General features: G+C 37.3%; 1 protein-coding gene across 3 annotated transcripts in view; it reads right to left on the reverse strand.

The window, feature by feature from the left end:
- ZSWIM6 (zinc finger SWIM-type containing 6) overlaps positions 1–27,032 on the reverse strand; it is a 120,958-nt gene that overhangs the window by 26,196 nt on the left and 67,730 nt on the right. For 2 of the 3 annotated variants that reach the window (XM_014260456.2, XM_088054233.1), the window contains exons 2-4: positions 23,017–23,373; positions 13,103–13,251; positions 12,433–12,583 (exon numbers count right to left, since the gene is read on the reverse strand). In XM_014260456.2, coding sequence (XP_014115931.2) covers positions 12,433–12,583; positions 13,103–13,251; positions 23,017–23,373 — 657 coding nt within the window. The remainder of the gene's footprint in view (positions 1–12,432; positions 12,584–13,102; positions 13,252–23,016; positions 23,374–27,032) is intronic. The other variant, XM_088054234.1, reaches the window with a different exon arrangement.

Consider the following 27,032-nt stretch of genomic DNA (forward strand, 5'->3'; position numbering starts at 1 on the left):
AATTTGCAAGAAAGGTATCGGACTCAATTTCCAGTGACTTCAGCCTAGAAACTGCGGTTTGCAACAGTTTATGCTCCAAAGAAATTTGAACACATTCCAAAATACATTCCTAGCATTCTTAAGTTTACATGTTTGATTAAATTTAATGATGTCTCCAATGCAAACTACAATATGAACAAAAGTCTCAGTAAAAAAATAATTTTTTGAAAAGAGACACCAAAACCTCAGAGAAAGTGTTTGTGTTTCCATACTGCTTTTCTCTCTAACACAGCTCTCTCTCATTCCTATTTCCTTTTCATCATGTTTTTTTCCAGACTGGTTCTCACCAGGCTGATACATCTTTCCCCCACCCCAAACTACATGCTACTGAAACACAACTGAAGTTCTTGTTTAAATCCCTGGACTCTAACCTATGTCTTTTCAATACAAAACTCCTCACAGTACAGTGGCAAAACAATCACAATTCAATATAGAAGAAGTTTTCCCCAGAAAATAATTGGAAAATATGACATGGTACAACTGCAATTTGGTTCTAATTTCAAAAGGGAAAGGGTATTAGAGCTGTTACACTACAGTAAGGAATTGTCTATTTTGATTCAACACCAATCTCTTGACCTCAAAAAAGGCAGCTTTGCCAAAACAGACCTTTGGTTCAGACAGACCTCCTTTAGAAAATGTATAGTTATCATTCATCTTTAGTGTTAACTTCACCACTAAAAAAAAAAGGAAAAATTTACATGCAGGCCTTCCTTGTACATACATGGGAATACCAGTACTTTCATGTTTCTCTGGAGACATCCATTCTTTTCAATTTATGGGGCAGAGAGGGACAGCATGCACTTACATTGATCAGGATTTAAATATGCAAACTGAAAAACATTAAGAGCATTAACTCACTGTAAAAGTAGATGCAGCATAGAACTACACATAACTACACATCCTGTATACACACATATCCATGCAGCTAAACGAAGTGCAAGGGATGTGCACAGACTCTCCCAAGAGACAAGGTATTGTTCACCTTCCATAAACCACATGATATTTTACTCTTGCTCCAGTAAATAGAAAGGTGGTGATGGAAACAATTTTAGGGGGTCCTAGAACACTGATCATTACCTGAGCACCCAGCATACAGTTCTGTTCATCTGTTTGATTACACTCTGCTTTTCCTGAAAACATGATGCTATCTTGTCAGGGCTGCTGTACAGCTAAGCTTGGATGAGCATTTCCCCATTCACAACACCTAAGTAATCAATGGCTCAGACTTGGCCTTTGCTTTGAAATTTTATATTTCATATATTTTAGATCAAACAATGTATTTCCAAAATTAAAATATTCAAGAGACAGCTGCTGTAACATTTCTCCACCCCTTCCATTATTGCAACAACTTTATCTTAAAAAGTAAGTTACAGGAGTAGCACTTGACCATTTCAAAGAAAATGGAGACAGGTAATCAAGATCATTCCCTTCGCCCAACAGACAAAACAGCTTCAGCAGCTGCTACACACTTGCCACTGTGCCCCACTTGAGATTAATCCATTCTATTAGAAAAACATAATCTTCAAGCATTTAAAGTGCCAGAAGAAAAACAATACTAGCAGACAGAATCTATTAACACTTTGAAGTACTGGTGTCAGCAAAGGATTTGAAAGTGGTTTACATCTGCATTTTAAACACAGACCCACTTTCACTGGGACAGCCACTTGGAAACCTCAAAGAAGGTAGTGTGGTGTTTATTATTTCTGAATGAGAAAGACAAGTGCCTTCAGAATAACTGGAAAAGCCCCTGCCCTTCTCCAGGCATGGAGAGATCTCCACCAGAACAAAACATAATCACAAGTCCCACTGGAGACTGCTCCAATGAAACAGTTGCTTTTATAAAACAGTAAAGATAGGCCAAGTGCTTCAGGACTGTTCCCTCTTCAATTAGAGCACCAAGGAAAACTACTGATAGCACACAATTGCACCCAAGTTGCAATTTTATTCACAAAAATTCCTTAATGCATTCTGGTTTCAATGTTTAGCCTTCAGAAAGAAGAAAGGTTTTCTGTGGGTGCTGTGTTTCTTGGAGAACAGAGTGTTTCATTTTGCTCTAATTCATTCTGTTACTGAATCAAACTTTGATGTACTGGTCTTGAAAAGTGCTTCACACTGATTGTATTGTGTATGATAGTATAATCACTCCCCATGCATTTCACACTAGCTGGCAATGGATTACCTGGAGCACTGATGGCATGAGGGAATCACTGCCCTTGTGCAGGCTAACCTCCAAGCACCCATTTCAGAGAGGGGAAGTGTCAAACAGAGACAAAACACCTAATTCCTTAAGTTTCCCCTTCTTGCTGCCTGCTGCTCCTATAAGGCTTAAAGGCACATGTGCATTTGGCCGAAACGGGTATTTACATATAGAGTTTCTATGCTAAGCTAGAAATCAGACCGTGTGGTTGCTGATATGTCAAGTAAGTACAAACCTCTGCTTTCTCTTTCTATGTTTCCAGCTTTAGCACAATGGCACAAGGAACTAACCACACACTTCTGACATTTTGCATGAGCCTGGTTATGACCTTTCAAGTATCTTTTTAAAATTCCTGCATCTTTGCTGACACTTTGCCATTCAACCAAAGGTTTCAAAAATTTTCAAAGAACAGGAATTTGCTTGAAAGGTGCAGTTTACAGTGTGTCAGTCGATTATGATCTCCCCAAGAGAACATTAAAAATCAGTCACATGTTCATTAGAAACCCTTCTATGCATCTATAGTACTCTATATCCTAACCACTGCAGCAAGACAGGGGCTATTAGTCTACAAAGCTAAAGGAAAGTATAAAGAACCTGCAAATGAATCTCACTGATTAACTTTCCTCATAGTTAGAAAATTATTTAATCATCTGTTTATAATCAACCAACTGAAGGCAAAAGCTAATACTAACATATATAATACAAAACCAGTCCTTAATCTTAATATAATTCTTCACAATTTTAACTAGTTGCCAATATTTACAGCTAGGTGGTGAACACAAAGTATGCTTCTGACAAAAATATGTATCAGATATTTTGCCAGTTACTATATCTAGCAATATACTCCCAGTAGTCACAGTCTACCTTCAGAGACCTCACAAATTTTCGGAAGAAAAGCTGATGTGACTATAACTACAAATGTATTAAGCTACTTCCATATAAATTTATCCTTGAGATGAATTAATTCCTCCCACAGTTAGTTTTTTTAGGAAAAGCAAAACTGGAGATGTTTGTCCAACAAAACAAGCTATTAATAAAATAGGGAGATGAAAATACCTTTCCTTTATAGAGGGATGAAAACACCTCTCCTTTACAAAAACCAAAACACCAAAACCAAAACAACAACAACAAAAAACAACCCACCACCACAACAACACCACAAAAAAACAGTGCAAATATTATTTTGCATACTGGAAATTACAATTGCCATAACTATTCTCACAGAACATAAATAATACACTGTAACTGACCAAAGGAGTATATTCTGATTGTCTAGCTCAAATTCTTTCCTACACTTTTGTTTCTCAAGTAATTTTTTTCTTCCACTCCAAACATGATTGCTGAGTTTTCACAAAAACAGAATACTTCAATTATAACTTATAATACAAAAATCTAGCATAGCACCAGGCTAGACAGCCAGTTTACTGACTACCTGCCACAATTCAAAATTCAAAGGTTTTTTCTAGTTTCTTAGTTAAATTTCTCCAGTTCCAATTACAATTTTCAGCTACCTTTTGTGGGTTTAGAAGAACTGTCTTCCCTACAAAAATTTTAGTCTATGTAACAGATAAATTATAAAGGACTTCCTTTGTCTTGATTTCACACATACAAGTAGATTAATATTCTTGCACTTCTCACCACCAATTTTCAAGATTTTTTTCCAGTATTCATTTAAGACAAAAAGAAAAACAAAAACAAAACAAAACAAAAAAAAGAAAAAAGAAAAAAAGAAAATAGGCCATGAGGCAAGATGGCTGAACCACAGGTAAAGCTCAGAAATTAGTGAAAACTCAGTAATTCCTCCCCATGAATCTATCACTTCTCTAGCTCTGGTATTTAGTAGAGGTAGCACTGGAAAATTGAATGGCAGCCTAATGCTATAGTATGAAAAAAAAAGAGTGAGAGGACAGAAAAAATACCACGAAGTATTAGCTTAGCTTATAGTAAAACTCTGTCCTTAATCTTTGCAGACATGATTCCAGAGTTAGAGCTGCAATGAATTGTGCACCAGTTTCAATACAAAATATTTTTAGGACATTTATAAGTAAATCAGTTCAACATCACAGGAATAAAAACGACTGCTTTAATGTGGATACTTTAAAAATCTGAAGTAAATAAAAAAATCTGAAGTACTTTCCATCCAACTGAACAGAAAGGAAATGCAACTTCCTGTATGGCATTAAAAATAACCCCTCAAGCTATGCTTACACACTAAAGGTAACTACCATGACCACTATTTCTGAAATCTGATAAATGCCACAGGATTAGCTCCACTGGTTAGAGCTGATAACGCAAGGTGCTAATAACACAAGGTTGTGGGTTTGATCCTCATAGTGGCCATTCACTTATGCGCTGGATTCAATGATCCTTCTGGATCCCTTCCAACTCAGAATATTCTGTGAAATTACCTAAAAATTATATTTTTACCATCATAATCTAGCCTTACACGCACCCTCCTCATTTCAAATACTACTATGGCAATGTCAGTGATGGAGGAAGAAGGAAATGATCCCCAGAGAAGGCGGACAAAATCCATCTTTGCAGAACAGTAGCCTGGTTTCATACACTGATGAAATCAAGGTGACAGCATCAACTAAGACACTGTAGGGCCATGACAACAATTTGTCATCCATAACTCAGGTCTCAGAATAGCAAAACTCTGTTGCGATGCTAATTCTGACCTGCTGTTAATTTAGCATTCCAACAACAGAAATCACTCAAAGACACTGACATAAATTAACAGCTTGTTCTGTGAAAAAGCAAGTGAAACCTTAAGTGCATGACCTGAGGGTACATGTGTTTCATAGGACCATGACAGCTGAGACAAATACTAATGTAACCACTACTTAGTGAAGACAGCCTACTGGATATGATACAGTTTAAGACTCAAATATGTGTAAGATACCACTCTACCTAAAAAGTCCCACAATGAAAGACCAAAGGAAATGGTGCATCCAACCTCCTTTCAAACACAGGACTGCCTACCACTTTCATTTCAAGGCCAGAAATGCCCTATGTGCAACTGACTAATATGTATCTAGAATTTTGAAGTTAACTTTATTTTCTACAAATGCAGGGCATGGGTACTTTCTTTATTTTTAAGGCAATGCATAATGCAATTATAAGTGGGGATATTCAACAATATAAAGACAATGTACATATAAACTTGGCAACCAGATTTCAAACTTAAAGAGTCTTACTGTACTGTTTTATAAAAATCGTAAAATACGGGAGAAAGTGAATGTCTCTATTACGTGGTTGACCCTAAAAAGGGATTGCATGAAGCATGAAGGTCCAGAAAAATGGTACTAGAACACCAAAACTGTAATAAATGCTTTACTTCATTCTTTTTCAGGCAGCCCTGGAGTATTTATCCAATCTGGCACCAGGAAGGAATTTCTTTCATGGCATACTGGCAACAACCATAGCTGCTTTTGTCCTTTTCCCCCCTTCACTTAAGCACTAGTACAGATAATCTGCCCAGAACAGCTGGCACATCCCATTCATACAAGTTTGTCTCTAACTGCAAAGGAAAGGCATGCCTGAGACATAAATATAGATAGAAGACAGTTAAGTTAATGATAGACATTCAGTTAAGGTTAAAAGAATCTAACTTGCTGTTTTCTACAGATGACTACAAATTTTTATCAGGAAAAATTCAGAGTGGTTTCCAAATTTAAAAAACAATCAAACAAATAAACATTACTTAACACTTGATCATTAGTTTACTCATGGCAGAATGGCAATTAAATCTCTCTTAATTAATCTATAATGACTCCTTTCATAACCTCAACATTAGAATCAAGCTTTACATGAGGACCAAAGTGCTACTAGTAGAAGTCCAGGCATGATCCATCAGGAAATATACTGTACTATTTGTATGTGTAAAATACCTTGTAAAATGGTATTTTATTTCAACTTTTAACACAAAACTGTATCATTGTAATCCAGAAAATGGTCAAAATACCAATTAAGTGTGAAATCAAAACAGACTATCAGCTTGACCCAACATTAAAAAGTGGTATACAACAGAGTACAGTACTAGTGAAAATGTACTAAGATATTTAAAACTACTGCAGCAAAGTCATGTTATCCACCCAAGAAATTCCTTTATAGCAACAGTCCATTTAATATGCTAGTACATTTTTAGAATATTACAGAAAGGATTATAAGAATGTCACTGGGAAGAGCTTTATCACATGAATGAGGCTCATTTCAATACCATAAGAGGTTCCTATACTTGAAAACTTTAGATTCCAGTAGGGTTGAGGTAAGAGAGGAGATGATGCATTAAAATGTGGAAGGCACCCAGCTGAATGCAGAGAGTGCCATTTAAGTTCTCCTCAACACCATAAAAGATGGCCAAGAGAGACCCAGATCAGCATGAACCAAAACCCAAACACATTCACCAATTCTATTCATTGCCTTGCCTTGCCAAGGACCTCTTTGGACACAACCTCTTCCCCAAGACAATGCCATCTTCTACTTCACAAGAAACTAATCCTTAAAAAAAAACAAACCAACTTCCCATTTAGGAGTTCTTAAATATCAAAATGGAGGAGTTTGTTTTGTAACATGCGAACTATACAAAGTTTCTTCACCATGAAGACAAGCAATAGGATATGATGATACTGAAAATGATAGTTCACAGGAAAAAAAAAAATCTGATTCTGTAATCTACGTGTTGACAAGGTGCTGGGCTCCATCAGTCCATCAAGCAGTAGATACGTGTCTTAGAGTCTTCTACTTGACTGCTTTCATCAGATTAAGCATCTGGGATTTAATTTAAGAGTTTCAGCTTTATTAAGATATCAGAGAGCAGCCCCACTTTGATAACAGTAGCTGCTCCAATTATGGCCTGGCTTAGGGTTGACAAGTATAATGATTCATTCATGGCACATCATAAGCAATAAAAAGTTGTTTTGCATCACAGCCTTAAAAATGTGGGCACTTTTTTCATTTAATTTGTCACTTAGCTTTTGCTAAGAGGACTGTTAAATTGCAGTAAGAGGCAAATGGGGCTTTTAGTTTAAATGAAATCCCCATATTTAAATGATCTGTAATGGCACAGTGTTCGAGTGGGAAGACTATTGTTTCACAGTGGGCCCTGGTGGTGACATGTGACATTTGTATTCAGGTCCAGTATTATCCATGTGGCTAAACAGCTTCCAATTTCATTTCGCAGCCAGAAGCCTGCAGAAAACACCAATTAACTTGCAGATCCCATTTGCCGACAAAACAGTCTCTTCCCAGTGTCTGGCATCTGGCAGTGCTCAACATTTAATTCCAAAACAGAGCCTCACAGCCATCATGATCCCTGGGCTGGGGTACAAAGTCAGTTTTTTTCATTTTTTCTGGAAAATCCTTTCATTTTTTATGAGAACAAGCAACTTTTATTTTTCCTGTGTGACTATTCATGACTTACTCATCTACTAAGATTACACAGTCCACTTTCTTTCTTTCTTTCTTCTAGACTACAAAGACAGCTAACAGACCTTTTCTTCAAATCTGTCTCAATAGGCATCAGCAGGTATTTACTGTGCATTTCCATACCCCATTTTACCAAGGCAATTTAATTAAAAGGCAAACCAAGGGGCTTCAGATAATTAATCATAATGAAATCCCAAACACCTCAACCGTGGTCACCGTTAAGTCAAACACCTTAAGACCAACATGTGAAACTTATGTACTGGGATATCATTTAAAGAGCAACATGAAGAATTCCAACTCTGCTTTAAACTCTGCAGAGTGGAATTCATGTATTACTGGGGTGAGCTGGAAGTGATCACCAGTGCATCACTGAAATTGCATCTAAATTCTCCTAGTTTGAGAAGTATCTGAGCAAGCCTTAGAGCTCTGACCTGTAACCTTTCCAATAGTGTACCCTTGATATTCCATAAGTATCACAGAGCTTATTCTACAACAAGGGAACAAGGGAATTTGCTAGGCAGTTATTACAGTCTTACTCCCTATCTAGAGGTTTTAAAAAACTGCCTAATTATGTGGAAGGCTCTTTTTGTAAACATGAGGCTTTTGAATCATGAATTGCTTAAAAAACTAGGACTTTGTACTAAAAAATTACCAGACTCAGACCTAAAGTGTTTTATTTGGGGGTCTTGAGTGGAGGTTTTAGTGGTTTTATTTTTAGGGGGTTTTTCATTTTTAGGTTAGGTGTGTGGAGTTTTGCTGTTGTTTTTAAATCCGCACCCTCAAACCCAATCTGACTTCTACTGAAATCAGCAATTTACCACAAACTTGAACAGAATGGTGACCAAAGCTCAGCATATCCTTCCAGTATCCTTGCCAATACCCAATGCCAGGCAGGAAGCATCACTTAAATTCTAATGAAAGACTCAAATGACTCAGTCAAGGAGCAAAGCTGAAGTTACTTAAGTATGCTCAAAAGTCTATGCCAAGATGGAACTGACAAAGTGGCCATATGCCTAGCAGTTGGCAGACAGCATACCAAGACAAGCAAGAGCAGAGTCTGCTCTTTATTAAGCAGAGTCTATATTTACTTTTTTTTCATGCCCTAAAATTCTCCCTAACAAAACAAATTGTTACCGACTTGTGACATAAATGAAGTATAGCTAAAAGATTTTTTTAAAAGACATACATATATACCTCTCCCAGATTACTTTGAACAGGTAATAAAAAACATTAAAAATGCAGAGGCCTGTGTCTCACTCCCTCGATTGATATTTTGGTTCTCTGACATCCTAGAAGACAACAAGCCAACATTACTTTATAACATAACAATAGCATGCTTTCTTTAAACTCAGTGTCTGATTTACTTCCACTAGAACAGATCATATGTTGCTGGGGCCACCCTGCTTTTCCCACTGTAGTCTGCTATTGTAACTCTGGTCTCCCTTAAAATCTACTTTAACCTTTTGCACATTCACTTTTTTTTTTGAGATGCAAGTTTCACATGGAAAAAGCAATGCTTACTGTGAAAACAGGGAAACTCAAGCAAAGTAAGATCCTAGCAACAGTACTGCAAAAGCTTGTAGCCTTCAAATCAGGTAGAAGTTAATCTGGAGAGATTAACACAATTAACAGCATTTTGGAGGAAATTTGCTACGCACCAGTGGAAGGAAACAATAAATTCTATAAGTAAGGAGAAGAAATAGTTTAAGAAACATAAACACTATCTGAAGATGGAAGAACCAAGTTAAGTTCTACCCTTTGCCCACTGCCCACCTAGTGTGACTGAAATGTATTTGCAACAGAAACCATGGTAGAAGATCAACATATTTTGATACTCTTAAGAGTTGTCACAGCAGTTCAGGACTGAAACAATGTGGTCTCAGGTAGTGGTAAGACTGCTTTTTGAGAGCGACATCTAGAATTCTGATTAAATAGAGGTAAACTAAATTCAATTAATCCAAAAGCATTTGTTATCTGATACTGCAGGCAGATAGATTCCACCTTCTCTACCTTCAGACAGGTGCTGTCAATAAAATGATGTTAATACAAGACTGATAAAACAAGAGGAGCCAGTACAAAAATTTTTTAAAAAAATTTTTTGTTTATTGACAGCATGTGGCAAGACTGCTACAGGTAACAGCTGGAGAACACATTTCTACCTCTCCCACCATCTACCAACTCAACCCACATAAGCAACAAAGCATGAGATCCTCCAGTTCTCAGTATGGTGGGATACAATTTTGTTCCATGTATGTCCAGCTAGGCATGTGCCTTGCTTGGCAAAAACTGTTATTTTTCGCAAAAACATGACAAGGGATCATAAAAATGGTTGTTAAACTTGCAGCTGTTTCTAGACTCCAACAAAGCTTTGCCTGCTGTAGTATTAAGGATTTTGATCACAGAAGTCTGTAATCTCAACTATATAATCAGCAGTTTATTAGCCTAGTGCTTCAATTAGTTTAGAATGGAACATGGTTTTTGCTATACAGGTTACATCCAATCTTATCCCACCAGTTAGTATGTGATTCAATCATGGTCATTTTTGACCTGTAAGAGTGCAAAAGTTAAGTTTTGCATTTGACACTTCTTTTCTAAATGAAGCACATTCCTCTTACATGGATTTGATTTCATTTATCTTGATTTTGGATCTTTATATTACGATAAGAGCATTATGATATTTGCTCTCTTATTTGCAATTCTTACGTAATATCTTATAGGACATCATCTGTAAATTTTTGCTTGTTATTAAATGTTTGTATGTTTTCTGCCATGTAAGTCAGGCACAGCCATATTGACCAGAGCACATCAAAACAGACTTCTCTAAGTCTAGGCTTGAAATGTCTTTCCAGATGAGAACACAGGTTTCTACTCCAAGTTCCATGAATCACAGGACAATTTCATTAAGGCCATGTATGTCTTCAGCTTGCTTTAGGAAAGCCTCCAAAACACCTGTAGTAATGTTTGGAATGCTAAAACAGACATGTTAATCCCTTCACTCATACACTCAGTGAATTACCTTTCAGAGGAATGAATTAGATTTACCACTATATTTTAAATAATTCAGGTTGTCTTTAATCTTCGACACACTTGCAAGTCTACTAGTTAGTAGTCTGTTACAGTACTTTATATCCAGGAAAGCAATGCTTGTGGTTACTTTACCTCTTTCCTCTCACCTCACCATCTTTAAATACTGTTGACATTCACATTCAAGTTATATTCATTTTCCCTTCAGATAACACCCTGTATCAATACAGGTTGAGGCTGGGAGGGATTTAGAGCAGCCCTGCAGTAAAGTACTTGGTGGTACTAGTGGGTTAGAGGCTGGACATGACCCAGCCATGGGTACCCACAAGTCAGAGAGCCAAATGTGTCCTGGACTGCATCCAGAGCAGCGTGGAAACAGGAAGGACAAGGACCCATTGGAGGAGATCCAGAGAACGGCCACAGAGATGACCCAGAGGGATGGAGCACTGGCCAAGAAAAGGCTAAGATAGTTGTTTACTCAGCTTGAAGAAGAGAAGGCTCTGGGGAGACCTTAGAGTATCCTCCAGTAACTAAAGGGGACCTACAAGAAGGCTGAAGAGGGACTTTCTACAAGGCATGTAGTGATCAGACAAAAGGAAATGGCTTTACACTGAAAGCTGAAAGATTTAGATTAGGTATTAGGAAAATAATTCTTTACTGTGAGGATGGTGAGGCACTGGAACTGTCTGCCCAGAGCAGCTGTGAATACCCCATCTGTTAAAGCGTTTCAAAGCCAGGTTGTTTGAAGCTCTGAGCATACTGGTCTAGTGAAAATTGTACCTGCCCATGGCAGGGGAGTTTTAACTAGATGATCTCTAATGTCCTTTCCAACCCAAACCATTTTATGATTCTGTGATGAAATTCTTAAGAGATTCTGAAAACTTCTGAAGTAGTAGTTCAAAAAACTGTATTAGTGAGTTCCTGAACACTTTACAGGCAAGTGTCTTCAGAACTCATCAGTTCAAATATTCCTTTCGCGTTTCAGCCTGTGTTACTCTCTTAATTGTACAACAAAGTCATGTATCAGGTAACCTTTCCTGTAAAGCAATGTTAATAGTTAGTCCTCTGTATTTCATCTCCTTTCTTGCTCAGTAATTGACTTCTGTAATTGTGAATCAGTTTCTTCCTCAACCTTTCCAACTGAGCACTAGAGGCTTATATATTTCACCTCAAATGCACTCAAATGTAGCTACATTTCCACTTTTTGCTTTATTCCTTCCAGATCCTCTAGTCCTTAAAAAGTCTTGGAATTGTGTCGCTAAAGGACACAAAATGATTCACATGAATGTCTCCCAGTGTTAGAACAGGAAAAAGGTCACTTTATTCTCTGACTCCAGTATTTATAGATTCTCAACAATGACCAGGGATTGTATAATTAAGTTACCACCTTCCCAAGCACACTGGTCATGTGAAACGTACACCAAAAGACGTTTCTTAGAAGGAATGTGATAAACAACTTATGTTTATAGAACTTTCATGGGAAAGTAACAAACTACGAAAACATTATCAGAATGCTTTAAGTTTCAGGGCAACAGAATTGTACTTTTACTGTTCCTCTCCTTCAACTGCAACTGTCTCATGCTGTAGATCAGAAATTCGATTTCACCCAAGCTTAACTGAATAAACTACAGAAAACTCTAATTTGCTTAGCCTAGAACCACAATAGAAGTTTTTCTCGACTCCAGATATGTAATTGGTTTTTTATTATACATATGAACACCTAAATGATTCTGTGAATTTACCCAGTTCATCCCAGAGCTGCCTATACTTGTCAGTCATTGTAGTTCCTTGTTGTCTCCAAAGCGACAGACGAGGGTCAGCCATGAACTGTTCTGTTATCAACGTCAACATGCGAGCTCCATTTGAATCTCTCATTTTTAGCATCTCTCGCACCTAGGAAACGAGTCTTTTAATACAATCTTGAAAAAAAGCAAAGAAATCGCAGTACAGACAATATGCTGCAGTGTTAAATATTCCCCTTCTGTCAAGTTAGAAATGCAATTTATATGTGTGATGGGAAATTCTTAAGTAGAAAAAACAGTCTGCCTTCCCAACTTTTAGCAAAATTTTGGGTTCAGTATCCAATTGCAATTCTTCAGAGAATTTTTCCACAAGCAATCCACAGGTATTATATGAACTGCTGTAAGATTTTCCAACATTTTGGGGGTGGGAAGGAAGAAGAGAAGAGCAAAGCTGTAGATGATTGAAGTGTTACTTCATATCCTTACACTGATCAAGACACATCAGATTGTAGTCTACTGCTGTACAACTCATTATCAAGCTGCCATTGTATTCCCAAGACTTTGTGTTATTTTAGAACAGCAGAATCTAGAACTATGAGTAAGATGCAAGCAAGTACAGACTGGCTTGGAGAACAGGGGAGAGAAAAAGGGTTCAGAGTACTCAACACACCTTTGCAAAAAGCAAATTGAGCTGCTTCCCTGATCCATGGTATCCACCCTGGGAAAGGAAGAGTTTAACCTGTTCTTGGACTTGTTCCTCATCCAAATGCCAGCAATTTTCATCATCTATGCTAGCACCTGCTGTTGGGTCAGGAGCACCTGCAAACAGCAAGAAAAGAAATCATTATGTTCTATATGAAGAAGAGAGGTCCTTGAGTCCAGGGAAAGAAGACTCCTGCAGAGGTTTTTGGATTTGTCTCTTCTCCTGTTTTGGATGCTTTGATTTTATTCTAAACAGTCTTTAAAATAGACTTAAGTTTCTCCTCAGTAGTCTTAAGCACTTAGAAATTCTACCTATGAAAAGGCATTTAAATACATAATATTGTCTTCTCTAACAAAACATTAGAATCAAGGTAAGGGTTTTTCTTCCCATCTCAGCAGCTACACTAGAATGATTTTACAAGGAAAATCAAGACTTTGAATTAAATTTCTACCACTGTGATGTTAAAACCACTCTCCCCAAAACACCTGTGTAATTCCTGTACCTTCAGCAATCTTGCTCAGGTTTAAGTGACTGCTAGTGAGCGCTGCTATTGATGAACATGAGGAGAATCATCACCTTGGTGCCTCCTCTGAGCTGTGATGGCTCTGCAAAGCTAAACAAAGAGTAAAAAAAATCCCCAAACAAATACATAATCTTAAAGCACTAAATGCATTTCCATCATAATTAAGAGCTACAGATACTTAAAGACCTCGCTGCTTTCAAAGGAAGCATTTTTACATAGGCAATGTCATCTGCACAGAGTCAATTTAAAGCAACTCTACTCGAATTAGCCCAGTGTCAACTGAAATGACTAGATTCATATCTGGCTGTGCTTTGCCCACAGATTGCCACAATGCAGTTTTTGCAGATCATATCAGTGACTTTCCCTCTCTTAAAGAATGACAGAATTAACTAAACCAAGTTCTTGCACAACCTAGTAAACTGTGTTTTTATGAAGAACTCTGCACCTCCAGTGGACATCTTTTAAAAGGTCTTCAAATTGAACAGGCTGAAAAGTACTTATCTAGAGTGTTGGACTCATGTCTGGCATGGTGATGCCCCACCTTGACCTAAGTTATTTTAAGCACGGCTGAGACCCAAATTGACTTAACATTTTTATTTTGTACTTATCACAACTGCATAATCTCTATCTCTATTATGTTTTGCAAAGATTTTGTAGAAATTGAATCACATTACACAATATCTCTCTTTGAGATCTGTGTCCATGTTACCTCTGCAGAAAAAAGGAAAATACTGCCAGTGATGCCTTAAGTTTTAGCCTTCATATTTTCCAGATTCTATACTGCATTGGTATATAACTCTGAACTTCACAGTGTGTTAGCAAGCTCTCCTCACAGTTTAGTTAGACAATACAATCCTTTTCCAGCCTGAGAACCAAGAACACCGTTGCAGCTTCAGGCCCAAAAAAGTATAAACAGCAGTGAATTGAAGAGAGCAAACAAGTAGGATGGGACTTCATAACCTGAAGCTGTAATCGGACAATTAACCCCAATATGTAAATGGACAAAAACTTATTAAAGTGCGAAAACTCTCGTTATCCATCTTTGATGTAGCTATGTCCGGGTTCTTGTACTGCCCAAGATGGATCCTTTGAAGGCCTTTTTAATAAATACCTACTTTATTCCTTCAACATTGTCTAGTCTCTGTTCTAGGTAGCCTCTCAAGGCGTTACTAGGGAAGGAAAATAAAATAGCTAAAACTCTATGGTGTATAGGAAAAAAGCCCCATTGATTCTATCAATTCAAGCCTTTGTTTTGCAAGTGCAGCTCTGCCATGAAGGTGAAGCTTTTAAGTGGTCACAGGAAATGCTGAACTTTTTATTCAATGAAAATTCAAACAGAAGATTTAGAGGGTCAGAGGAATGCCTTATCTACAAATTGCTGAGACAGTAAACAAAAAGATGTTCCAGCTAAGCAACTTCCTAAACTGCCTCTAATTTCAAGCCTGAAGCTGGGAACACTGTGCTGCTGTATATAAATATACACATATGTATGTTTAATTAATAATAAATTGTGTCTTTGCAGGTGTGAATATACTCTGCTGCATTCCACAGGAACCAACAGTGTCTCAGAAGACAGGGATCAATCTCAAGATAGCATAAAAATCAAGGAATGAAAAGCTTGCTCCTCTGCAAATGCTTCAATCTTTAATGTACTACTTTTAAAGGGCTTTCAGTTCTGAAAGTACATGAAACACATACTGATAAATCTTTGGTTGCAAAGAGCAAGAGAAAAAGGAAAATCAAGCCACACAGGAATAAGCAGTGCAGCTGTTGCACAGACCCAGGTTTGCAGTATCACCTTGCAAACAGTTTAAATATTTCATTGCTCTAAAACACAAAGAGGGTGAAGAGGAATTATATAAAAGCAACAGTATACAAAATACACTTATATTTGTTCTTTACTTCAACAGAGATTTATCTTTAAATAATCTTAGTACAGTTATTTTCAAACTGAATTGAAAATAGCCCAGTATTCCTCAGCTAAGCTTCCCTATTTACAGGGTAAAAAAAAATCCTTCCGCAACTGCTTACACTTTATCAAAAGCTCACCTGTCACTTTGTGTTACAAGGTTAGAAAAGCAATACAGCTACCACAGATTCTTCAACAGCAGGTTTTCTTTACAAAAGCAAGCGTGCCTGTTATCCAGGGCCACCAGCATTACCTCCACCAAGGCTACTCCTGCCCGTACGATCTCAAATATATCTTAACCAGGAGCACAGTATCACTATACTCACACCAGTGTTACTTGCAAGCCATTAGGTCAGATGACTGCAAAAGCTGAAGATGCCAAGCCAAGGGTCTGAGCTCTACAGTGCTCCTCAGCACACTATACATCTACAGCAACTCAGAATGATTTTTTCCTTACAAGATCTTATATAGATCTTCATATTCATTACATTCAGTATGGTAATTCTTCATATTCATTTTGAACATTCAGTATGGTCAAAATTTTTAATTGTAAAGAAATTTCAGTGTAAATATAACCAGCACCAGCTACAGCTGCAATTCATTCATCTTTAACCCTGCTGGCAGCCTTCAGCAATAGCAGTGGCTTGGGGACTGTCTGATCAGGCACAAGTCCTGCCACCTTCCCATCAAGGCAGCAGCCAGGCATTCTACTGATGCTGCTGGAGAAGCCTCAGCTTCTGCTGCCCATCATTCTTGTCTAGGAATGCCAAGACATGATCATCTCCCATGTCTCTCTATTAGGCACTTTCCAAGTTCACCAGGTTCACCTACAGTCAGGTGACTGATCTAGCCTGTTTCCTCTTCCACTCAAAGAGATCATGGATGAGATTTCTACACTGGCACTTCTCTTCAGAAAACACAGGACTGGGAGAATAGGTAAGGAACTATCTGAATGAGCAGGAGAAGGAAGGACTTAGGGACTATGAGAAGCCCTAGTAGCTGCTCTCAAGAAGGCTCAGGCTCAACATTGCATAGGCAGAGCTGAAGGTTTAACCCATAGGCAGCAGCTTTGCTCAGGGCATGGCACAGCCCTGAATGCGCACCAGCAACGCTTTGGCAGAAGGATAGCTTGGCTGCAGAGAGGAAAGAGGAACATAGGCAGCCCTCAATTTAAACTCTGCAGGGCATTTTGGTCCCAAGATTAAATCCTGTTTCCCGCTTGTAACCTGGGGTTAAGTGTTACTCACATGCTTTAGAGAGATGTCATGAGGATAAGTGAGTTCACATTTTAACTATGAAAGTGAAAAGTACTGTATAATTATACTCATATTAAAACCTGTAATTAAACTGTGTCAGTTTATAGACACTAAACTAACATAACAACCTCCTTCTCGCCAGCCTCTGGCTTGTTAAACTTCTGCCACGACTAGTCTTTGAAACACTCTTCGCATCATGTACATACGGTTAAATACAATAAATAAAGTATTTTTAACCAGTATATACACACAGATATATATACTTACTCATGGTCTTCTACTGCAATTACTAAATTGCAATCTGAGCAGTCAAAGCAGGAATATTGCGCACAACTGTTTGTGACACTGAACACCTAATAGTACTTGAAAACAGGGTAGCAACCTTTTCTATTTAGGGTCATAGCAGGTTGCATGTTAACTATAATCAACTTTTGTTTGAAGAAGCAGAAGCACGTAAAAAATAAACACTTTGTTAATTTACATAGCAATTTAAAAGCAACTGCTTTCAAAATGAGCAACTAACATTCAAGAACTGGTGCCGTACATGGAAAATTTAACCTCACAAAATAGAACCAAGCAGGGAGCAATGACTACAAATGGACTAAGAAGTTCTTATACTGCACAACTACTCAGGTGCAGATTAACAGGTCGATTTCGATAAAACAAGGCAAACTGCTTCCCTGATCCCTATTTCTGAAGTATCACAAGAGCTGACTTCAAATAAAGTCATGCCAAATTATTCACTTGTAGCCATCCACATTGATATTTTCTTGAACTTTCTAATAAAAATGTCATTAATTTAAGTATACAAATGAGCTATAGATCAGTTACATTTTATAAAATGTCATTCCATGGCAGCAATAAGGAGAAGATATGGAAAAATAATTACAAATTAAAAGCATAACTTACTGAGTACTATGTGAAGATGAAGACAGAATGAAAAAACCCCAGCTAGAAACCAATGATGCTGCATGCTGATTCACAACAGAATAGTGATTGATTTTATAAACTTAGTATGCTCAAATTATTCTAAACAATAATCACATAAAAAAAAAAATCATTAAAATAATGATTCAAAAGCATTATTAAGCCTTTGATTCTGCATATGATTCCAAGTTTAGACATAAATCACACAACTTCAGGACTTTCGGATGAGCTATTTAACACCTGTTCAGCAGCTCACAGCACCAAAGGAAAACAGCAAATGCTATGAAGCTGTCAGTGATGACAATACAAAATCTGAAGACAGAACAGGCTATGCTAATTTGCTAAGGAAAGTTAATAAAATCTCAACAAGTTTTTTATCAAAAAATTCTGTGTTCCCTCTGTACATACTGCCAAACATGCTGTATTATCTACTAACAAAATCTAACCTCTCCTGCTAAAATCCACATCATCATATAAGCAGTACATTTCAAAACTTGTTTGTGCATGGAAGACAGAAGAACTTTATCAGTATACATAAGCATACTTTAATTATTTATCTTCTATGTCTTTTAGCATTTTAACAAAATCTCACTATTTTCTTAAGCACCAAGTTTTATATTGATGTTTAGGGTATTTGAAAAAAATCTTTCCTAAAAGTATTAGTTTCAAAAATTACTTTTTCATGTTACTTTGCAGCTACCAGTCTTCTTTTTTTTTTTTTTTTCCCCCACATTCTACTACTTACTTTTATTTGTGTTTCTTAAATTTCTCTAGTTTTGGCTACTCTTACTTTTACTTCCTTCCCAGATCTGGGTCACCAAACAATTCTCATACTAAGCACTGAAGCACTTCAGTTTCACTCTTCTTAAAAGGAAATTCATCTGCCATTTCCTACATTCTTCTTTTTCAATTAGACTCTCAATAAATTTTGCACTTCAGGCAGGGCCATGTGAAAGATTCCATAACTTAAAAAATAATTTATCTTCTTTGACATTACACATTCTTTTTACTAGCTGATCCTCGATACATTGCATTGAGGTGTACAGCCCTACCTTACCCTGCAATTTTCCACTAAAACCCCCATCATTCCAGTTAACTACATTAAGTACATCTAAACACATATTAACCAGTACCTCCAGACTGTCCCTTTGAACTTCATAATTACAGCAACAATATTAGATATTCTGAAATTTGCTTTTGAAAGTTTTTTTTTTTTGGAGATGTTTTCCTCTCAAATGCCTCCTCCAGCACTGCTAATATACATTACAAATTAATGTTTGCTGAAGATGTACCCACACTTGCCTGTAAAAACACAGAAAAAACAAGAGAGAGAGAAACAAGGTGCCTGTCCATCTCAGATGATGAATGAACTTCATCTGCTTCCTCCCAGATCCCTCCTCTTAAATTTGAGTTCATATGTATGTGGGTCTGCACAGGCAAATTACTTTTATTGTGAGTTGGAGAATCAGAGAATGGCACAATGTCTAGAGAAATCCGTATAGTTCCTCCCAGAGCAGAGATTCCAACTGCAGCAGTAAACACTCAGAAAAAGAAACAGTACAGCTTAAAAGGTAAAAATTAAGTAGATTTGCCAGGCTGTCTGTAATTCTTTCCAAAACCAGCAGAGCCTTTTTCACTATGCACATAATAAAAACCCAAGAGACTAACATGAAAACAGACCTTCCCTCTCTCCCTCCACCCAGACCGCAGTTACTTTGCTATTTCTACACAAATTCTCATGAACACAGTTTGGCCTTCCAACCAATTTACTGAAGTTTCATACCTATGAAAAGGCAGATCTAAAATGACAAATCCAGCTGCTAATCTGTTGTCATCCTGACTGCTCTCCTCCTAGACTACACTTCCTCTGTTACAATGGTACAAAAATTAACAGGGAGGAAAAAAGTGTCAGCTAAGCAGGACCCAAAGCTATACCCAGCTTCCTGTGAGAGCGTACCCAAATTAAAAACCAGTAAGAAGCTAGCAGTTCTGTACAACTAGCAGGGAGGGTATCAGTATTAATACATGTAGCTGTCTTCAGTATTCATTACACACCACAAAACTCCGCTTTTGAGATCATCAGGAACATGAACAGCTGTAGCAGAGTCATATGAGAAAATCAGAACACAGTATCTTCTTAAAAATAAGAGATGCTTTTGTGCTCTAAAAATATGCAGAGCACTCTTGCAATCACCACCAAGTGGAAATAGCATGACAAATACAGAAAAATATTCCAAATAAATCACTTGTCTCTCCTGAAGAAGTCAGCAACTAGCCAACATATTCCTGTGATTTTAACAGCATCCTCTTTATTTTTCCTGCAGTAAGGCTCAGTCATGAAGCAAGAAAGGATATTGCATCATTTGCATCCACCAAGAAACTCAGAGGAGCTGGTTATTAAAAACCTGTGTCAATATAAGTCACTTCATTAATTTCCCCAATTATCCCAAAAGGGGCCAAAGACAGTCATTGAATGCTGCATAACACAGAGTTTTGATGAACCATTATCCAATTAGCTTTCTGTTTAAAGGAGAGTACTAATGTTGTTCCATCTAATCATTTCTCTCATGAGCCAGCTCATAAGGAAGGCAACAAGACAGCTGTGGGCAAAGCTCTTCCACATCCAGACCATTCAAACATACAAATAAATACTATTCAGGAGTTGACTCTTGTTGCATATCATTGAAAATATATGAAAATTAGAACTAGTACAGTGAACACAGAGAAAAAAAAATAAAAATGGAAGCCTTATATAGAGCAACACTGAAATTGAACTACCTCTAGGCAACACTGAAAAGAACTTCCTCATCCAGCTCCAGATTCAGAATTTCACTTAATGAAAGCTGTTTCAGCTGTTTCTGTGCTAGGTCTCCTCTATTTTCAATAAGCAAGTTTTTCCAAGTTTTTCTTCTCACTTCTCACACCTTCAAGTAGAATTTAATATAATTTCTCTTCAACCACCAGCCCAGTGGGGTAAAACTGTTCAAAAGCAAGACGGGTCTACAAGACAGTCTTGCACTACAAACTCAGTATCTGCAGCACTGGAGATATGAGAGAGTAAATGGTGATCTTACATTCATCACCCTATGATATCAGAATGAGAAACATTTCTTTTGCTTATTTCTCATAGGGGTTTTTTTTTGTTAACTTTATTATTTTTAATCTAAGGAATTTGATTAAAGATCAAAAGAACAGAATTATGGTATGAATCCCAGAAGAACACTTCTCTTAAGAAGAACTCACTTTTTCCTTGAAAGAATTAAGCGATTTTTTAGTATTGTGAACATGATAAGAAATTCAGACCATGGTTTTATGTGAGTCTGAGAGGAAAAGCAGGAAACTATATAAAGTCTTTTATAACCCAGTCTCCTTTGGTAATAGCAGCTCATTTTCTTATGCTGCCCAGATTTTCTACTTTGGCTTTTGGTATTTTAGTAGAAAGCAGTGACAGTCAATAAAGACATGCTGCAATCTCACTTACTAGGAAGACAGAAACATTTGTAAGAAACATTTCAGTTCTGTGGATAATTTTAAACTAACCTACTCAAATTGACTGTGAAATGTCATAACTGATTATCAACTTAGAGCAGGAAATAAACTTTTTACTATTTTCAGTGATACAAATATCAATTCTCTGGAACTACTTAATATAATAATGAGCAATGAGATATTCTGACAGTAAGAAAAGAGCTGACAAAAACTAACATGCCTATGATTAGTCTAACTTACAGCCTTCTCATTTATCAAGTCTGTAACAGCTTTCTATTTCTCTTACATTAGCGATAGTATAGCAAATATAGGTATTTCTAACACCTGTCCTTTGTGTCCCACCCCTGCCTTCCTCTTTTCTAATGGCCCTAGACTGAATCTCTCTCTCATCCTAATTCTTCCTTACCCATTAGCTCACTAATGTTCAGGTTGTTAACATCTCCCATATGATACATGCTTTCATCTTATAACATCTGAGCATGTTCCTCTACTGCTTAATGTCCTACTTCTCCTTTAGTTTCACTTCCTTTCCACTGTCACCATTACACTCAACAACTACAGTGACTGCCTTGCCTCTGGCCATGTACCCATAGCCCCCAATGCAAAAAAAGACCAGCGCTCCTGAAATTCACTTTCTTGCAGCATCACCTGTCTGGGCCTGTTAGGGTCACAGAAGCACAAGGAGGAGCACAAGCTGCAGATGAACCCCGTTATTAAAAAGATCTGGGTTTTTTTTGCCTACACTGAAACTAACATACACATGGTTTTCTTTATCTCAGTATTAAGCATCTTGATCCTGTTTGTACTGCAAGTTCTTTGACTAATGGTCATGACTCCAACATTTAATACAAGACCTGTTCCTGTCAATGAAAATGAGAACAAACCAAAAAAAAAGCTCTTTTTAGATATTAGGTAACTTATTCTTCCCCCCCAGGTTGCCCTTATACTTACAGCTCTGGCCACCTGAGAGGACATTTCTACCAGGTGACCTTACAGGAACTAAGGACTCTAATAAGCTAGCTGGGTCACCTCAAACCCACAACTATCTGCTCTCAGTTCAGCAGGATCCATAAAAAAGCCATGTCAGAAGCCTCAAGTCAAATCCAGCATCCTTTAACAAACACAAGTTGTTAACAGCAAAAAACAGCCATTAAAATCATGTGCAGCTGAAAGTAGGAAAGATCAGGACCTTTTCTATGCTGTAACTGCTGCCGAACCAACAGGAAAAAAACATGTTTTTATGTTTCTTCTGAGATCATATATAAACCAAATCCCAAAGCTTAATAGTACTATATTTAAGTAATGAAAAAATGGAATTTTTTCAAGCAGTTACCTACTTGCTTTTACACCTTGCCATTAAAACAAAATTCCGCAATCAAAATGTCAGAAAACTAGTACAAAGAACAAAATAACAAGACACCACTGGTAAGTTGACAAAAGAGTTCCTCTAAGCAATATGGCTATACAAAGATCACCACTACTCAGTTTTTACTAGGTTTGTGGAAAACACAACCAGGAAGCAGAGCAGGTCACTTAACTGAACTGCTGAAGACATCAAGCTCACTGCTTAGGAGTTCTTTTCTCTATTCCAAAGAAAACCATTTTCTAAATGTCTTAACATGAAGGTTCAACAGAAGAATCCTCTTTAGTAAACATCATTGAATCACAGAATGATTCAGCATGGAAGACAATTAGGCAGGTCACACTCCTGACATACAAAAAAAGCTCAAAACCTATGAGGAAACGAAGTAAAAGGAAGGACAAGTATCAAACTCACCATGGACTTGATTGATTTCTGAATTCTGAGAAAGAATTTCATCTGCTAATTTTTGAGCAGTTGGCAAAACTTCTGTGTGGTGTACTGTGATCAAATACTGCACAAATTTTTGTAGTTGGTCTCTGTTCATTTGAAAGAGTGTCTCTGAAATGGGAAGATGCAGTTTGACCTGATCTGGCTTGCGGATCCGGTATAAAGAGAGTGCCACAACGTGGGCACAGTAAAATATGTCCTTGTTTCCACAGCTACAGGTCACTGAGGTAATCTTGCAACGATCAAAGCTGATAGCTACATTGCAAACAGTTTCTGGCTCCGATTGCATTGCAGGCTCTGTTACTGTGCCACTCAAGTGGAAACCTGTGCAGGGGAAAAAGAGAACTTAATGATATATGTAAAATATTGTATCTCATTATCAAGAAAGTTTTGGTAATGAAAAATAATACATCTCAAAGAAATTGCTTTAATTACAAATACGATTAATCCTTTCTTCCATACATACCTCTTTCATCTCCAGCAAAATCCAAAGAGGAATAAAAAGTTAGTTTACAAGCCCTCTGCTATTCCGCCACAACATTCATTATAGTTTGACAGCAAGAGAACTATATAATTGGACAGCTGCAGAAGCAGAGCAGCATCCCATCAAGACCAACATAAACTACTCAGTAAACTGGCAGCAATTTTTGAAACCCCCCACCAGGGAGCCTGCAGCACTTAACAGCAAATTTAAGCATTCTCTCAGTAAGTGAGAAGGAAGTAGTGCACTCTAGTGGCATGAACTCAAGACCTAGTCTCAAATGACTCAACTGACAAGTCTCATATCCTCTTTGCTTTCACCTCCCCCACCAGTGAGTTCATGCTGAAGTTCACTGTCACCCAAGTGATCCAGTAGAACGGCTATGTTTGTGCAGCATTTTGGACATGGAAACTGCAGCAGTTACCAATATACAGTATGTCAGACTTTTAACACTGAGTGAGACACATATGCAGTGTTCCAGGCGCATATGCAGTGTGCATTATGGTCTGTTTTTCAATCAGCATAATAAAGCACAAGGCCAAAGAGCTAGGTCTGCATGAACTGCCTTCTTACCTTCTGTAAGAAGACATGGTATATACCCTAAGCAAGATGTTTCCTTCAGCAAATACACCATGAATCAGGACAGCATGAGATCTATAAAATGCTGAAAATTCAACCTAAATCCACCTGTCTGTCCAACAGGTGGCCCAGGTTTGGCTCTCAATGCTTTATCACTGAAAAGCAGAATAAGGAGGTTTCTTTTTGATTTTACTTAAGCATGATATTGATTTCAGCTCAAGCATTAAATCAGAGGTAAAGATACAAGACAATGAAACTGAATTTCATATGCCGTTCCAGCATTAGATTTGGAGACAAAATCTGAGACAGATACAAGTAAGGTGCTATACAACAAATACAATGGAAACAATTTAAACCCACACTCCCCCCAATGTTAAAAATTGATCTAATATTCTTGAAATACTGAAGAAGTGTACTGCAGGAAACATTTTCACATGAAGATTAGACATGGAGGGAGAGGGTGAAGCAATATATACATGACTCTAATCAACAATGCTGTTTCATAAATAATTTTTAAAAAGCTCTTCATCTTACAGGAAACAAAAAGGAACGTCCCTTATTTTTTCCATTTGTTTATAGTGTATGTTTTAGAGCAGGTAATGCAGTCAGCATAATCGTAGTACTCTCATACTCTACCCTGAAAAAAGTCATGCACACACCAACATTGACTTTGCAGTGGGATATTTCCCAGGCAGTTAGGAGTCAAGGCTGAAGAGGCAGTCAGTGTAAAGTGCACAGAGAGGAAAGACAGTGGATGAACAGGATCAGGTTCAAGAACTACTCTTCCTCCCTACTCTCACCCTGTTGAAAGAGAGGGAGTGGAAGTGCCCCACACATCATGAGCTCCTTCCTCTGTCTTTCCTTTTGGTTTTTAGTAGTCACAGCATGTTTCTGTAAATGCCTTCTCTCAAAAAGAAAGGCTTTGTTAAAGTTTAACCAGTTCTATTTATTTCTGGTTCATTCCCAATAAGTGGAAGTTGGATTGGTGGTCCCAAAGAAACTGCAAGCGAGATTATTTTAATTCCACTTTTCTGTGAAGCATGCATTGAAAAAAAAAACAAACCTGTCTGTAATCCATGAACTAAGGAAAAATCTAACACATGAACACAGAAAGAGCCTGAACCTACTCCGTTCTACTCTTTGTAAATACCTGAATTCGTACTAATTACAGCAGAAAAACACCCAATGAAAGCTTTTCTATTAAACTGATGCAAAGTAATAATAAAACAGACAAACCAGCTACTCTAACAACATTACCACTTTTCAATTTGTTAGTACATTGTTCAAGCATTCAAAGAAGTTGAAACCCTCCTGGAAACACAAAGGTCTCCAGAAACACTCATAAGAGCAGGCCTGCCCTTAAATCCCAGCACTGCTCAGATACAAACACAGCCTTTCCACTGAGGGCTTTTTAGTAAGATTTACTGTTACAAGCACCAAAATTTAGACACATTTAGAAACACAGATATTGGTCTAAACAATGACAGCACTAATACAGACACTTTACTTAACCTACCCTTCTTAACTTACTGGGAGTTTAAACAAAAACACCTGCTGCTCTTGCAGGCTAAAGATGTAGAAGCTTTGTACTGACTATCACACCAGGATATGCATCCTAATTATGAAACACTGTTTTCCTCCTCTTTATCTGTTTGTGTTTTAAAGAAAGAAATTGTTGTTAGTAAATATGACCTTTAAAATGTTTTAACGATATCAGAAAAAACAATTCAGGAAATTTCAGCTCAGAAGCACTGGTAAGGCTGCTGTAATTTAATCCACCAGAAATCAAATGACACCTTCACCACCACTGACTCTCAACAATGCAGAGTACTGAACGAACATTTGGCTGTAATTTTTTTTTTAACCTAGCCATCTATTATTCTCCTATTAAAGTATGTGAAGTTTGTAGTAGGTAAAAAGTTGAAGCACAATGCTTTCCTAGAAAGTGTTCACCAGAAGTAACTTAAAGGCTGTCAAGAAGCAAGATGTTACACACTCCTGGAAAAAGACGAAAGGAATCACTTCTATGGGGACTTGAAGAAAATGACATTTCACTAACATGTCCAAAGGAGTAGAAAAGGTCTCTTCAGACAAAACCTGCAAGCCTTCACCCGAAACAAGTACTTCCCTTCAGAGGGAAAATGTCTCTTCTACCCAAAGTTACAGAACCTTTGCTAGAAATATTTATCCATTCCAAACAACTCTAAGAACAATAATATTTCAAGTTTTAGTTAAAGAGCTCATTCATTATTATCTAAAGACAACAAAAGAGTTGCAGGTGGAAAAGTGTGTTTGCTACAGAAGCTGTTTACAAAACAGACAAGTTTCACCTTTTCCTTTAGCAGTGGCAGTTTGAAATGTTTTACTGTTCTCAAACCAGCATGTGATCAGTAACTCAAGCTCAGCTGACAGGTTGAATGCAGAAAGGCTTTGCATTCTGCAAAAATGTGTTTAGAAAAGCAGTTGAAGCATTAAGACAATGTATAAAATAAAGCTCTTTTACAAAATTAATTTGCTTCTGTTGGACACTCACTTTAAACACACCTCAAATGTTATTTAATAGCCAATAAAATAGTGTTCTCAGCTGCCATACTTTTGGAAGGGAACTGTGCCAAAGTGCCATCAGGAAGAAAGGATTTACAAGTCTGTGATTTTTACAAAGCAACTTTTGCCAAAATCTGCCAGACAGCACTCAATCCGTTGACTAAAAATACTCTGGGAGTTTAAAGCCACCTGATAATTGAGAATTCACACTATTAAAATGTAGTATTTTCCAGCACAAGGATATATGCCTGTCATAACAAAAAAAAAACAAAACAAAAAAAACCCAACAAAACAAAACAAAAAATTAACACTTGGGAGTAAAACAAAAGCAAGTTCAAACTATAACACACTAAGAAGCAGAAAAAAAATAGTAGCATGT

This window comes from Pseudopodoces humilis, chromosome 4 (genome assembly GCF_049639895.1).
Source record: "Pseudopodoces humilis isolate 2021_Gansu_Grassland_sample_001 chromosome 4, ASM4963989v1, whole genome shotgun sequence".
Lineage (NCBI taxonomy): Eukaryota > Metazoa > Chordata > Aves > Passeriformes > Paridae > Pseudopodoces > Pseudopodoces humilis.